This window comes from Ochotona princeps, unplaced genomic scaffold (assembly GCF_030435755.1).
Source record: "Ochotona princeps isolate mOchPri1 unplaced genomic scaffold, mOchPri1.hap1 HAP1_SCAFFOLD_116, whole genome shotgun sequence".
NCBI classification, from domain to species: domain Eukaryota; kingdom Metazoa; phylum Chordata; class Mammalia; order Lagomorpha; family Ochotonidae; genus Ochotona; species Ochotona princeps.
Genome location: NW_026700494.1, coordinates 20,692 through 36,224, shown reverse-complemented (window position 1 = coordinate 36,224; position 15,533 = coordinate 20,692). Strand labels below are relative to the sequence as shown.

At 63.1% G+C, this 15,533-nt stretch overlaps 1 protein-coding gene across 1 annotated transcript; it reads left to right on the top strand.

The window, feature by feature from the left end:
- Positions 1 to 9,623: 9,623 nt before the first annotated feature.
- On the top strand, positions 9,624 to 11,557 carry KBTBD11 (kelch repeat and BTB domain containing 11). Its single transcript, XM_058659841.1, has one exon. The coding sequence runs from the start codon at positions 9,624 to 9,626 to the stop codon at positions 11,547 to 11,549; it is 1,926 nt and encodes a 641-aa protein (XP_058515824.1). The 3' UTR covers positions 11,550 to 11,557.
- The last annotated feature ends 3,976 nt before the right edge of the window (positions 11,558 to 15,533 follow it).

The window sequence follows — 15,533 nt, the reverse complement described above, 5'->3', positions numbered from 1 at the left end:
CCCAGGAACAGCTGCATGTAGGTGTCCTCTCCAAACCCTGTGGCACAGTGAGGACATGGCAGGGCTCAAGGGAGCAGTGTTCGGCCCCCACTGACAAGCGATGCTCACTCCACAGCACTGGCCATGCCCACTTCCCCAGTCGGCTTCCACACGCAACTTGGGCCTCTGAGCTGGGCCCAGGTCAGCTGCACTTGCTGTTTTCTGGATGGTGAGAGCACCAGACCCAGCCCCAGCTGCTGCAGCCAGCTGAGGAGTGAAGCAGAGGGTGGAAGAGTTCTTTCCTGGTCTCTCTTTGTAGCTTCAGCTTTTCTGTAAATACGTAAATCTTAAAAGGAAGCAAACTGGTAACCAACCGCATGGAGAGGAACTGCACCCTTGTTTTAAAAGGAAACATGTTGGGTCTGAAGGCTCATGGAGGTCCCACCCACAGCCGCTCTTTTGGGCAGGTGAACCAGCCATCACTGTTGCTGGGGTGTGTGGAGGGGGGCAGCCAGGAAGGTTGCCCCCCTCCGGAAGGCGGTAGCTGGTACAGGACCATTGGTGACTGCTGAGACCTCCAATAAACCCACAGGTGTGTGTGTCGGGGGGAGGGTGAGCCAGGGCTGCCCAGCTCCGGAAGGTGGTACAGGAGACCATGAGACTCCGAACATGTCTCCCTCCCATGCTGGCTCCTGGAATACACTGAATATCAGAGGCATGCTGGGAATATCTTAACCCGGTATCGTTGATTGACGGGGCCTCAACTCCAACAGGGTACCACCTCAGGGCTCTCGTGGACACCTGGGTGAGCCTCGCAGCTGAGCATCGAAGGAACTTCCCCGGGGGTCTGACCTCTGGCCAGCCTTCAGCTCCTGGAGATGTATGCCTTCTAGCTGTTTTGGACGCCAGGACCTGGTCTTCATTAGCCCTGACCTGGCAGGAAGAAGCAGGCGTCCTGGGCGCTGCATCCCTCCCGCGTGGCTGTCCTGGCCCTGGGCCCCTGGGCTGGGCTGGGAGGTTGCCAGGGCCCCCCTGCGCCGGGAGCACTGCGGGGACTGAAACCTTGCTTTCAGAAACCGGGGCAGAGGGGCTGGGGAGGTAGCCCGCCTTTTGCGTTCTTGGGTTCTAAGATTTTTGCTTGGGGATCGCTCACCCCTTCGCTTTACTTCTGCAAAGACAGGAGCACAGGGCATCCATCCCACAATTCCACGCCTCACCTCAGAACCAGGAGGACACGGGAGCCCGCCAGGACAGGGAACTGCCGCGGCCCGGACCCAGCGCCCAGCGGGCACCTGTGCGCAGCCCCGGCACGCAGGCGGGGCGCCCGGAGCCGCCTCCGCACCCGAAAGGGTTAACACGGCGGCGCCGCAGCGGGCGGGCGGGCGGGGTGCGCGGCCACCGCGGCCGCTAGACCGATTCCTGTCTGGCGGCGCGCTGGGCCCGGGGGTGACGCTGCGAGTGCACGCGCGCGCCCGGCTGGAGCCACCCACGCGCCGCGCCCCAACCGGGGCTCCGACACGCGCCCCTTGGAGCGCTCGGCCCGGCGCGGCCTCGGCGGACGCGGTGAGTGCCCAACCCGCTAGCCCGTCCATCCTGCGGCCCGCAGCTGGGCCGGGCGGAGCTGCGGGGGCCCCCAGCGCTCACAGCTGCGCCGGCAGCACCCCGGGGGCCCGGAGGCGCTCGCACAGGTGCTCCCCGCAGGAGGCCCGTGCTCGCACAGGTGCGCGGGAAGAGGCCCGGGCGCATGCGCGCGGGGGACCACCGGCCGGGTCGCGCGTAGCGGGCTCGGGTGGGCCCCGGGGTGGCGGGCGAGGCGCAGAGCGGTGAGGTAGGGGCGGGCTCCGGGGCAGGGCAGCGGCGGGTAAAAGTCCGCTGCTCGGCGCGCGGGAAGGACGTGCGGAGGCTCCCACGGGCCCCAGCCGGCCTGGCCGGGCCGCCGCGCCCCGGGACAATGGGAATGGGCGGCTGTGCCCGCGACCCCCTGGGCCCCGACCGAGCTGACCCGGACTCGGAGGCGGGAGGGAGGCAGGCGGAGGACTCGCCGTACACGCGTGTCGCAGGAAGAGGGCTCTGGGCTTCACGCGGACTTGGAGCCCCCGGAGGGGAGTGAGGGTTGGAGGCTGGTGCGGAGGCGGCGCCCTGCTGCTGCCCCTTCGCGCTTCGCTGTCGCCTGGGCCGCCAGATACGCCAGACCCGCCTGGAGCCCCCGCTGCCCCACCGTGCAATCCGGGGCCTGGTTCATGGCGGGGACCCCAGCGACCAGCGGAGACCTCGCCGGCGTCCCCCTTCCCACTTGGCAGCCCTTCCTGGGTCCCAAAGGAGAGACTGGTCAGCATCTAGTCCTGGGCTTCGAGCGCCAAGGCCGCGCTGTTCGCCTTGGGGAACAGGCGCACAGGAAGAGGAGCCTCAGGTGGCCCTGGGCACAGGCTGAAGAAGCCGCGGGCAGTGTCCCTCTTTGCCCTGGCCCCGCTGAGGTTGGGAGAGTAGCCAGTGTGGGCATGGCCGGGCTGAGCGTACCCCAAATGCCAGAGGACTGGGTATGAGGGGCTCCCATGAGTGCCCCCACGCTGGGAACAAAGGCCCCTCCACCAGCAGGCCAACCGGCGTCTGGATCGAGTTTCAGCCCTGCATGGCTCAGTACATGCCAACAGTAAATTGCAGGGTAATCAGGGCTCTGTGCAATCTGGAACGTCTTAGGAGCCGGGCCTGCAGCCCCCTGGTGGTGGGGGCGTCTGTGCAGGGAGTGGATGCCTGCTCCCTGGTGACCCTTGGTAAAGGTCAGGGGTTCGCATCTCTGAACAGGCTGCGATTTTGGCTTTTCTCTAGAAAGCATCGCGACTAAGCTAAAACTAGAGTTGGCACAGGACATGTATGTGCAAAATAGCCAGCCACGAGAAGCTCCCATAAGAAATTTACAACTCAGAGCAATTCGTCTTTGTCAACAGCTCTCAGCAGCTCAGCAGTTGCCACCAGGAATGGTGTGGTGGTTACAGGCAGAGCCTGGGAAGGCGTGGCCTGTGCACCCTGAGGCTGAAGGGCCTGGCAGGCATCTGCAGTGGCCACAGTGGCCCCAGTGGCCAGGGGCCAGGATATCACTATGGGGGCAGAGGGCAGGGCCTGCTGCACACTGGACCATGGCACCCCAAATGCAGTGGCAGTGCCAGAAGCTCCCAGGGGAACAGGCAACAGCACCCCCAGGTGGGCGAAAGAACAGTGCATGCAGGCAGGGCACAGTGAGCAAGGCCCAGGGTGGTCGGCGGCTTGGTCTGTATATTGCCAGAGTCTGTGCTTGAGGGCTTGACACCATCAGCGTGCTGATTCCACAAGACAGGTTGACAGGGAGCTTGCCATGGGCACAGGCAGATGGGACAGTTGGGTCACAGTCTTGCAGCTCCAGCCCTCACTTTGCTTGGCCCACCCCCAACTGTGTTGGCACCTTCTGACTCGCTTGGGGACCCACTGGGGTTCCTAGTGGTCACAACTGTGGGGTTGTCCTTGGAAATCGTCCCTTAACCAACCTCACATCCCCACCCACCCTCCACAGCATTGCTCTGGCTGCTGTAGCAGCCCACGGGGTGGGGGCCTCTTGGGGTACCAGTCCCCGTCCAGCTCTGCCATCCCCAGTAGGGCACAGACAGGGCCTCTGCCCCAAGACCCAGGGTCTGTTTCCCCAGGGATATGGGCTCGGGTTAGAGAGAGCGGCAAGGGGTACTGATGGGAGCATGCATCAGTGCGAGCCCTGACTTCTGGGCTTGGGCGTCTTCCTGGGGATGTGCAGGCTTGGGTCAGGGACAGTGGCAAGGGGTACCGCAGCCCAGAGTGTGCAGACCTGAGGCCTGCAAGAGGCCAGTGGGAAGATAGGTACTTGTGTGAGCCATGGCTTCTGGGCTGGGCATCTCGGGGCATTGGTAAGAGCCAGGTCTTTGGTCCCCATGAGCTCTGTATGGCTTGGCTGTGCTGAGCCCTGGGTGTGCACAGGGCTGACCTGCATTGTGTGTCTGAGAGGATGCAGTTGGCCCTGGAGGGTCCCCATCTGTAAACCCGAGGAGTTTGCATGGGCTGAGCTGCAGTGTGCATCTGAGGGACACATTTGGCCTTCCCGAGGGGTTTGCATGGGCTGAGCCGCCCTTTCATTTAGCCTGGCAGTATCATGGGTAGATTCTGCTCCTGTGGGCAGGAGCACTGGGATCATCTTGCTGGTCACTGGCTTGTGCACCTGCTTGAGGGCAGCTCAGGGGCAGGTCACTGAGTGGTGTGCATGTCGCCCAGTCGCAGGAGCCTGATACTTCCTGCTGTGTCTGCTTGGCCCTCCCTGGGCTCTGAGCAGGCCCCGCCCAGCGCAGCCTCTGCACGCCCAAGACGAAGCGTAGTTCTGCACAGCTGCTGTTAGATGAGGTGGCACAGTCATCCGTCTACCTGGAAACGCCTGCAGCAGCTGGAGCTCCATGGTGTGGCCAACGTCTGTGCCGGTGAGCAGGTGTGGCGGCTGCAGCAGGCCAGCTTGGGGGCATCTTGCCCAAGCCTCCCTCTCTGATGCAATGGGCAGCTGAGGATGTTAACAACCATGCATCGTGGCTTGCTGTCAAGCATGGTCACCGGCCACGGGCCCTTCGCTGGCTCTCAAGTCAGGCCAAATGGGGGAGCGGTGTGTCCACGTGGGACGCAGCGTCTGAGGCTGTCACGGGTCAGACGGCATAGCAGGAAGCACACGTGCCCCTCTGGGGTTCAGGGCTGGCCATTTTGTTCGCTGCTGTGAGCAGAGACTGCAGAGGGCGGGGTGCCCTGGGCCAGAGGGCTCCCTGAGGCCAGGGGCTCTCACTCCTGTGGGGGAGGGGAGCCGCCGGCCAGCGGCCTCCCAGCCTGTGTGGTTGTCACTCCTGCTTTCTGCGAACCCTGTCAGCTTGTGTCTGCTGCTCAGGATCTCTGCATATCCCATGGGGCCCAAAGCTCTGTCAGGACAACGGCCTGTAGATGCCTGGGGCCCAGGTCATCAAGTGAGCATCCAGACCATGGGCCAGTCCTGAGGACGGGAAGGGACCGTGGCAGGTGGACGCTGTGCCACCCTGAAGGATGGGGCTCAGATCCTAGTTGCTGGGCACGGGTGGGTGCTCGGCCTCACGGGAGGAGGGGTCATGAGGTTGGTCGTGGCAGGTGTGGGCGCAGCAGGGAATGTCCTCTGGAAGCTGGAAGCCCCCCAGTCAGGGTGCCTGGGGTCCAGCCTGGCCTATGCTCCCAACCAGCCTCCCTGCTGCTGCTGGCCACCTTGGGGAGCAGCAGGGCCTGGATGTAGCCCCTCACTCCTGGAGTACTCTAGGCCCAGCCCTGGGAGTGGTGGGCATTTGGGGAGCGAGCTGGTGGATGAAGACCTCCCCCACGACTTCCCCCACCTTTCAAATAAAATTAAAGCAAGCAGTTATTAGAAACACTAAGGGACCAGTGCAGTGTAGAAGCCTAGGCCTCCGTCTGCAGCACTGGCATGCCATATGGGCATTGGTCAAATTCCAGCTGCTCATCGTCCAGTCCAGCTCTCCGTCTGGGAAGGCCCAAGTGCTTGGGCTGAGGGAAGCAGTCGGCTGGGCTGCTGAGCAGTCTTCCAGGCAAGCTCGTGTTGGCCTTTGTACATGGGGCTGCAGTGTCATCTCCACGGCCCATGATGTGTGGCAGCTGAGAGACCTTCCCCTCCCGACAGGCTGACGCGTCCTTCCCCAGGTACCTAGAGGCAGTGCCTCGACCAAGCTGGCGTCTTCATCCTGGAGACACTCTGGAAGCCAGCTGGGGGTCTTGTCTGGGGCCAAGTGAGCGGTGGACCCGGGCTGGCTCTCCTGCCCTTCATGCACTCAGGCTATGACAGTGACTGGGGGATGCAGGGCCCGTGCTGCGGGATAAACAGCATGGTGCGCAGGGCTCTTTCTCCACATCTGTTAGGGCTTCCCAGGTAGGAACTGGACCAGGCGTTAGCAAGTAAAGCTGCCATTTGCAGTGCCGGCATTCCGTGTGGATGCCAGTTCTAGTCACGGCTGCTCGACTTCCAATCCATGGCTTGGCAAAGCAGAGGAGGATGGTCCAGTCCCTTGGGTCCCTGCACCCACGGGGGAGACCCACGGAGGCTCCTGGCCCAGCTTCAGCCTCTGCAGCCATCTGGGGAGTGCAGGACGTGGGAGAGCTCTTCAACTGCCTTCCAATTACATGCTTTTGAAAAACAAAGATGCATCATGAAATCTATTTCAAGTTTTTAAAAAAGATTTATTATTTTTATTGGACAGTCAGATACACAGAGAGAAAGATCTTCTCTCTAATGATTCACTCCCCAAGTGGCCGTACCGGCCAGAGCTGTGCCAATCTGAAGCCAGAGGCCAGGAGCCTCTTCTGGGTCTCCCAAACGGATGAGGGTCCCAAGGCTTTGGGCCATAGTCGGCTGCTTTCCCAGGCCACAAGCAGGGAGCTGGATGGGAAGCGGGGCTGCCGGGACTAAAATTAGCACCCATATGGGATCCCAGCGTGTGCAAGGTGAGGACTTTAGCTGCTAAGCTACAGTGCTGGGCTCCTCCACTCTTTTTTAAACAATGGCTTCAAGAACTGTTGAAGCTCATTGTGGTCATATGAGCAACCTTAAGTCCTGACTGTACTCCCCAAGCCAGAGATGACCTGAACTCTGACACCCATTGAAGCCCTCGCCTGTCACTGTCACCGTGCTGCTAGTGGCTGGATACCATCTATGTCCTCTCTGTCCTGGGTCACACCCTTGTTGAATTCTCTGACAGTTTCTGCCCTTTCCTGAGTGTTACCCATTGTGGAAAAACATGTCACATGTACTGACACCACATCGGGCCTTCTGCTGGGATGGCGCCTGCACACGAATGCACGCTCGCCCCACGCGCGTGTCCATGGCTGGGGGGCCGAGGCAGGAGGTGGCTGTCCCTCTGTGGCCCACACTGCATGGAAGCAGCTCAGGGGGCTCCTTTGCCCTCCCTCTTCTGAGCATGTTGGACCCATCAGCAAACGGGACCTCCTCTGTTGACACCTGCTCTAGTTCTTTGAAAAAAAGATGTATTTATGCAGAAGGCAGAGGGACAGAGGGAGAACTTCCATCCACTGGTTCATTCCCCACACAGCAGGAGCCAGGAGCCACCCAGCCTGGGCTTTGAGAAACAGCGCTGATGTGCACACAGGAGTGAGGGAGTCGACGTGTTCCACACAGACCTACGGCTCTCGTGCGGCTCTTTTCCATGGGTTCCGCCTCTTGGTTCCTGGGCTGCCAGCTCTGTGAATCCCGCTGTCCTGGAATGCTGTGGGCCCAGCACATTTATGGGGGCCTGTGGTCTCGTGGGGCATGGCCCAGGACTGGCAGGGGTGAGAGGCCCTGAGAAGGGCGTTCTTACAGACAGCACACACAGGAGTCCATCTAGGGTCTGCGCATGCTCACATGCTGAGCAGGGATGTGAAGGAAGGCGTGCTCCCAGCAGAAGTCCACAATACAGGCTGAGGTTTGTGTCTGCAATAAACCAATGTCCGTATGACAAACAGTCAATACGGGAGATCACAGTGATCTTTATTTACATGGAAGGCAGAGTGACGGAGAAGGGGACACAGGAGTTGCCCCTCCACATGATGGTCAGGGCCAAGCTGGGAGCTCAGAACCTCCACCTGGCATGCTTTTCCTGGGCACACTGGCAGGAGCTGGCTACTGAGAAGCTGGAATGCAGGTTGCCAGTGTCATAAACAGAGGCTTAACATGTGTGCCATCACCTGCCAAGACTACAGCGATCAGACATAAAAGTGAAAAATCAGTAGAGACCCCCCCCACCTTCCCTTAGAAGGAATCTGTATGCCTGCTGAGGGAAAACGTACCTGCATTGTTTCATGGAAGCTGCTTCTCAGAACATGTTCAATCGGGAGGGACAACTGGGCATGGCCTCGCCGGCATGCCCCATGCTGCCACTGCCCTGTCTGTAGGGTGGCCCCTTCCCACAGCAGTGGAGGGCCCCTGCACGTATTTCCTGGTGATGGGGATAGGGCGGGTACCTGCACAGGATCCTGGGTTACTCCGGGGATTTCCGACCCCCTGAGCTTCCACAAGTGGGAGGAAACTCCCTCCAGATACCCCTGAGAAGTGTGATACCCACGGCCACAGCGGAGCTGCTGACTCAGCACCAGGTGCCCATGGGCCGGCCCCCTCACCTGGTTTTGAGTGCCTGCTGTGGGTCACCGGGGAAGGCATGTACCATGTACGTGCCAGCTCCCTGCCGCCTGCAGGAGGCACGGCCCCACGGCTGCCCCACAGTGCAGAATCCCCTTGGCCACTGGCGTAAGACCATCCAGCCAAGCCCATCTTCACTAGCTCGCCTGTTTGTCTCTCATGGGCCTGGGCCTCCGTCTCTTCTGGCAGGCCACAGCAGTCCTGCCTACACAGGTTCACACGCTTGTCCCTGTGTCCTGTATGGGCCTGCATCCTTTCTGGCTGGCTCGCCCGCGTGTTCCCACGTCTCTATCTCTGGCAGAGCAGCCTAGGCACAGCACAGCTGAATACACACAGGCGCTGCCAGGTCACACCCATGCTTCCTGCCAGCAGTTCCCATGTCCCCACTCCCACCCCGCACCTGCATGCAGGGAGCAGGCCAGGAAATCACTGTGGGACATTAGTGCAGGGGCAGACCCAACATCCAGAGCTTCCAGCAGCAGGAGCCGCAGGAACACAGGTCACAGAGCAGTCACTGCCTGAGCCACAAACCAGGGGAACGGCCCTGTCCATCACGGTCGTGGACCCAGCTCAGGAGAGCAGCCACGGCCCCAGGGTCAGGTGTCCTCTGGCTACACTGCTCTCCTAGGGGGGCTGCAGTCTTTGAATGCCTTGGCCAGTAGCACCTGTAGACCCCCTTACAGCAGGTCGGGGAGGTCCACCTGTTGGAAGGGGAGCCTGGCACATGCGTGGACTTGGGAGCCACAACCGTTTCTGTTCTATGACCCTGAGGTCCCTGGGAAGAAGGGCAGGAAGCCCTCCAGAGTTGGCAGCCCCCCAGTGCATTCGGGGCGGGTGTGTGGGGGGATCTCCCTTTCTAAATGAAATGCCTTCCGTTTCTGGGATGTCCCCCGGGGGGAGGGGGCAAGGCAAAACTCTGTCAACCCGAAACTAGGGAGGGGAGCGCATGCCACGCCGCCACCCCATACTCACAGACCCTCCTCTGTCTCTCTCTGCTCCAAACAGGACCAAGAATGGAAAAACATCCCTGGTGACATTCAGGCTCTGCAGAAGGCGCCAGGGCCGTGACCGGGACGGCCGTGAGTCTGGGCCGGCCCTCAAGACCTTGCCATCTAACCATAGAGCGCTGCGAAACCTTGTGGGGTAGCGGCGTCCTATAGACCTCGTGGTGAAAATCCTGGCCCCTGGGCAGGGGCGCGCCAGGCCCAAGTGGGGACCCACGGACTCACCTCGCCCAGGTGTGTGTGTGGGGGACAACCCTCGCCGCCAGCTCGCCCGGGCCAGAGACTTAGCAGAAGCCGCGGCGGGTCACGAGTTCAGGGCGAGTCGGATCCGCCCCGCTCCGTGGCAGAAGGGAGGGCCGCGCGCAAAGAGGCTGCAGAAGGGAAAGCCGTCCTTGACCGGAGCTGCCGGCGTCGGCGCCTCGGGTGCGCTAGGCGGGGCTCCCATGGCGCACTCGGGGGCCGCCTGCGTACTCTATCCGGGAGACGACCGCGGGACCGAGCCCGGAGCCGCTTTTTCCCACTCGGCGCGCGGCCCCGCAGGGACCTCTGGGGAAGGCAGCCTGCACGCACCCGACGCGGCCGGTGGGGCGGATGGCGCAGCGGCCCCGGCGGCGCCGCAGGCTCCCTGCAGCCTCGGCGCATCCCTGTGCTTCAGCTCCGGGGACGGCTCCCCGCCCCCGTGCCGCAGCGGCCAGCGGGTGGTGGAGACGCAGTGGGAGGTCAGCGGCGCCCCGGACGACCCCGCGTCCCCGGAAGAGCCCGTGTCCCCGGAAGAAGCCGCGTCCCTGGAGGAGGAGCCCGCGTCCGCCGAGGAGGAGCGCCCGTCCCCGGAGGAGCCCGCCGAACCGGTGCCCGTGCCCCCGGGGGCCTGGGCCGCGCACGGGGAGCCCGACCTGGTCCTCGAGGTCTCCGGCCGCCGGCTGCGCGCCCACAAGGCGGTGCTGGCGGCGCGCAGCGACTACTTCCGCGCGCGCGCCTCGCGAGACGTGCTGCGGGTGCAGGGCGTGAGCTTCGCGGCGTTGCGCTTGCTGCTGGCCGACGCGTACAGTGGCCGCATGGCCGGCGTGCGGCCCGACAACGTGGCCGAGGTGGTGGCTGGCGCGCGCCGCCTGCAACTGCCCGGCGCCGCGCAGCGCGCCACCGACGCCGTGGCGCCGCAGCTGAGCCTGGCCAACTGCCTGGAGGTGCTGGGCGCGGCCAAGCGGCAGCGGCTGGCCGAGCTGCGCGACGCCGCCTACCGCTTCATGAGCGACCACTACCTGGAGGTGCTGCGCGAGCCCGCCGTCTTCGGGCGCCTGTCGGGCGCCGAGCGCGACCAGCTGCTGCGCCGCCGCCTGCGCTCGGGCCGTGCGCGCCTGTCGGCCGCCGCGCTGGGACCGCCGGCGGGGGAGCGCGCAGGCAGCCGGCCGCAGAGCCCGTCGGGGGAGGCGGGGGGCGCGCGCGCCGAGGCGGCCGTCTACTGCTACCAGGCCGAGGGCGGCTGGCGCGAGCTCACGCGGCTGCCCGAGGGCGCGCCGGCGCGCGGCTGCGGCCTCTGCGTGCTCTACAACTACCTCTTCGTGGCCGGCGGAGTGGCGCCCGCGGGCCCCGACGGCCGCGCGCGCCCCTCCGACCAGGTCTTCTGCTACAACCCGGCCACCGACCGCTGGAGCACCGTGCGGCCGCTGTGCCAGGCGCGCTCGCAGCTGCAGCTGCTGGCCCTGGACGGACACCTGTACGCCGTGGGCGGCGAGTGTCTGCTCAGTGTGGAACGCTACGACCCCCGCGCCGACCGCTGGAGCACCGTGGCGCCGCTGCCCCGGGGCGCCTTCGCCGTGGCCCACGAGGCGGCCACCTGCAACGGCGAGATTTACGTCTCCGGGGGCTCGCTCTTCTACCGTCTGCTCAAGTACGACCCCCGGCGTGACGAGTGGCAAGAGTGTCCATGCAGCAGCAGCCGCGAGCGCTCGGCTGACATGGTGGCCCTGGGCGGCTTCCTCTACCGCTTCGACCTGAGCGGGCCCCGCGGCGACGCGCAGCCGCCGGCGGTCGGTCAGGGCGCGGGCCCGGTGGCCGGTGGCGGCGTCAGCGTCTCGCGCTACCACTGCCTGGCCAAGCAGTGGAGCTCGTGCGCCTCGCAGCTGCGGCCCCTGGGCGCCACGGCCGCCTGCGCCCTGCAGCCCTTCCGCTGTGCCGCGCTGGATGGGGCCATCTACTGCGTGAGCCGCGCCGGCACCTGGCGCTTCGTGCCCCCGCCGGGTGGCGATGCAGACGCGGGTGAGGGCGGCAGCTTCGAGCCCGAGCCCTTGGGGGCCCTTCCTGAAGCCCGCGGCGTGCTCTTCCCGTTCGTCCTCAATCTGCCCGAACAGCCTGAGCAGGGCGCGGAGTAGCGGCTGTGCTCTCGTCCACGAACGGCTCTGGGGGTGGGGGTGGGAGGTACCTGGCCGGTGGCCATCTCGGGCTCTGGGGGCCATGTACCATGTTGTCCCAAACGTCGCCTTCTCAGTGTTTCTTTGGCTTCATTTTGCTGCCGCCAGGTTAGGGCGGCTGTGCCGCAGGTGACACTCCCGGAAGAGTGGTCTGGAGGCGACGGAGGTCCCCAGCAGTGCCCGGCAGTACTGGGGCTGGGCTGTGGGCAGATGGGGATTCCACACAGTTGGGTTGGTAATGTTCTGCCAGGAGACCCCCGTGCCAGCTGTGGCTAGAACCCAGAACAAGTTGCTTTAAAAAAAAGTTTTATTTAGCTTAAACTTAGGGCAGATAACTGAAGCTGTGGTTTGGTGAGGGAACAGATGCGTTGCTGAGGGGCATCTTGGCTGCCTGGCCTGGTGTGCTGTGTGCCCACTGCCGCTTGCTGGTCCCCTCCACCCCGAGTCTGCCCCATGCAGGCCAAAGGGGGACCCCCCTGCAGCCTGGGCAAACCTCAGCCTCCTTGACTGTGAACTCTAAACGTGAGGACTCCAGGGGGTTCATGGGATCTTCTGGCCAGGTGTGGTGTCCTGCCCACTGTGGGACAGGGTAGGCAGGAGCTCAGCTGCAGATCCGTCTGAGCCCTCACTGCCTATTGGGCTGCTGCAGCACACCCCCTCCCCCATTAGGAACCCTGTTTGTGATTTTTGGGGGTGTGGAGCACCTGCCCTGCACCCCTCAGGCAAGCAGGATCTGCCCCGACATGGCTCAGGAGAATGCCTGGCGCCAGGCTGCGGCCCCAGAGGTCAGGCCGGGTGGCCTGGGACATCTGTCCAGAGTCTACTGTGAGCTGACCTGTCCCTGGGAAAGCAGGTGCATGCGGAAGCCTACTGTCCCGGGCTGGGACCCAGGGGGCCCGGCCCATCCCATCCCACTGGCTGTGTCCATCTTGGAAACCACTGGCAGCTTTGGGACGCCTCACAGGAACTGCCAGAGCTCCCCTACTCTGGATCTGTGGGCTCCTTTGTTGTTTTTCTTCAGGCTGGACCCCTGGAACATTCCTTGGCTCCTTGTTAAGCCCTTACCTGTGTCGGTTTTGTTGGGGGTCCCTAGGAAGTGCCGCTGCTTTTGGCTGTTGTGCTCACTGTGCCGCTGGCCACGGCTGCTGTCCTGGGCGGTGAGCACTTCTGTAACACAGTGTGGGGTCCTTGAGTCCCTCCCCCACAGGGACACTCACCCATGCTTTTCTGTTCTTATAGGTGCACTCTGACCTGCTGGGCTCTGATTTGGGACTAAATGTCAGGAGATATATATATATATATATATTTTTTTTTCCCCCTTTTCTGTTTTCCTCCATGTAGCATTCTGGCAAAGGTGAAAGCATAAACTGCAAACTGGCAACACCTTTCAGCTTAGAGTCACTCATGCTTTCTCAGGGCCAGGTGCTGGCCGGGTAAACCATGTTCCAGTATCGTGCAGGCGGTGGTCTGGCGGGTGCCTCGGCCATGCCAGGTGAACACCCTGTGGGGCGGTGGTCTGGCGGGTGCCTCGGCCATGCCAGGTGAACACCCTGTGGGGCGGTGGTCTGGCGGGTGCCTCGGCCATGCCAGGTGAACACCCTGTGGGGCGGTGGTCTGGCAGTTGCCTCCTCCAAGTGGTGTGAATGCTGGGTGAGAGGTGCCTCCTCCATGCCATGTGAGCCAGAAGCTGGGGCCAGAGCTCTTCCCTGGCTTGGTGAGACTCCGGATGCTGCCATTTGTTCACACCTAGTCAGCCCCGTGGCAGGTGGGGACGGGGCAGCTGTGACCTCACCCAAGGGACGTGTGTGTGTCCACACTTAACCTATAAAAGCCCAGGCAGATCTCCTGCAGAACCCCCGAGTGTTTCCCTTCACACTGCAATGAAATAAATGGTGTGGGAATGTGCCTGCTCCTGGTACCTGTGTCTAGCTGTTCTCTCCCTGGGCGTGGAGCGTGGAGCTGGGGCTGCTGTCTGGGTCAGGTCCCTAGGGCTGCGAAGGGAGCAGCTGAGTGGCACTCCGCTGCCCAGCTCCCTGGGGAGGTCATGCTCCCAAGGACGTCCAGGCTGGGTATGTGCAGGTACAATGGCCAGGCACCCAGAATGAGGCTTGGCAGGAGTGAGTGGCACAGGTTTTCGGGGTTTGCTGGGCTGTGGAACACCGGCTGCTCCTTGCTGTTCTGGCCCTCTGGCCTTGAAAGGGCTGATTACTTCAGGGCCATAGACCTCAAATAGAGGCTCCCGTGCCCTGGCCCAAGGCGGGGGCTCTGGCTGTGGTGGGGTCCTGGCGAACAAGCGTCAGGAGGCATCTCCAGGCCCCCTCTGCCACAGTGCCAGGGGAGGGGCGTTTGAGAGCTGTGGGGAGACACTCCTGCCCCGGCAGACTCAGTGAGCAGCAGGGACCCCAAGGCGGACTGTGCACACCTGAGGCAGGAGGGCCTCCCTTTCTGGCCAGGAGGGTTGGGGGATCAGACCTGTTACCAGTGGGGCAGGTGCCTGGGAGCACACAGGGTGTGGAGGGAGTGGGGCATCCTGGGACGAGGGGCAGGATCTTGGAGAGGACTGCCCTCATCTGCACCCAGGAGACCCCACAGCTCAGGTTCTTCCTCCGAGCTCCATGGCAGGGGTTGGGAATCAGTAGGGGTTGAGCTCAGTAGGAAATGTTAGGTGCGGGGCTGGGACCAGTGGCCATGGCTTGGATCTGCAGCTGTGCCTGACATTTCCTGACCCCGAGAGACCAGCAGACCTGTGGTTTCCCTGGGCAAGGCGCACATGGGCTGCAGGCCCAGCCCCCATGCAGGAGCACCAGCAGCCCTGTCCAGGTGACTGTGGGCAGAGAGGAGGCGTGGCTGTTGTGTCCCCTCCTTGGCCTGGGGTTCACCTACCCGATGTGCAAGGACAGGGACCCAGACACTGGCCCTGGAGACCCCAGGGGCTGGGCTGCAGAGTGTGTGCCAGCAGACAGGGAATAACAGGATTTTGTGCCCAGCTTCCCCTTGTGTGAGGTGGAGATTCTGCTGCAGTGCCTCATTCCAGAGCAGATGATAGAAGCCCCACGGGGAGGTGTGGGGTGCCTGGCCTTGCATGTGACTGCCCCTTGGCCTCCAGGGCCGTCAGCCAGTAGAGGACCCCCCATGCTGTGGCCACTGGTGGGGTTGACCCTGATGGTATCTGTGCCCCTGAGCTCCAGGCCTGGCTCAGTCCACCACAGGCACCAGCAGGTGTCACCCACCATGGCTGAGGAGCTCTGCTGAGGGCTGCAGCCTGGTGCCCCAGTCTGAGAACCCACCTGTGGTGATTTGCTGGAGCCAGTGAGGAGGATCCCACAGAGCCCCGAGTGTGCACCCCTCATGGGATCCCTCGTAGAGCTCTGAGTGTGTACCCGTGACGAGATCACATAGAGCCCTGAGCATGCACCTGCCACGGATCCCACATGGAGCCCTGGGTGTGCACCTGCCACGGATCCCACATGGAGCCCTGGGTGTGCGCCCACCATGGGATCTGTCAGTCATCTGCGTACCTGCCCACCCCTGCAAGCAGCTATCAAGCAACCTATCTTCATCATCATCCTAGATCATCTATCACCCATCTACAAATGTATCGATTATTGTCTGTCTAGCACCCACATGTCCAGACCCCCCATCTACCTGCCCACCTACTCAGGGCACCAGGGACAAGGCTTTGGTGTGGATCAGAGGTCCCTGGTGGGTGTGGCTGCCCCTGCCGTGGTGAGGGTGGCTGTGCCGGTGGGTGTGCTTGGCGCTGGTGGCCCAGCCAACCCCTCTACAGCATGACAGGTGCACATTCCTCCCTTGTCTGTCTTCAGGAGACAGCACAGGCTGGTTGAGCCTCAAGGAGGCTTCGTGTTGGGGACAGTGCGATGATAAGCGCCATCACACAGACTGAGGGGTCTCAGACTTCACACACAATGGGAAGACCCTGGGAAC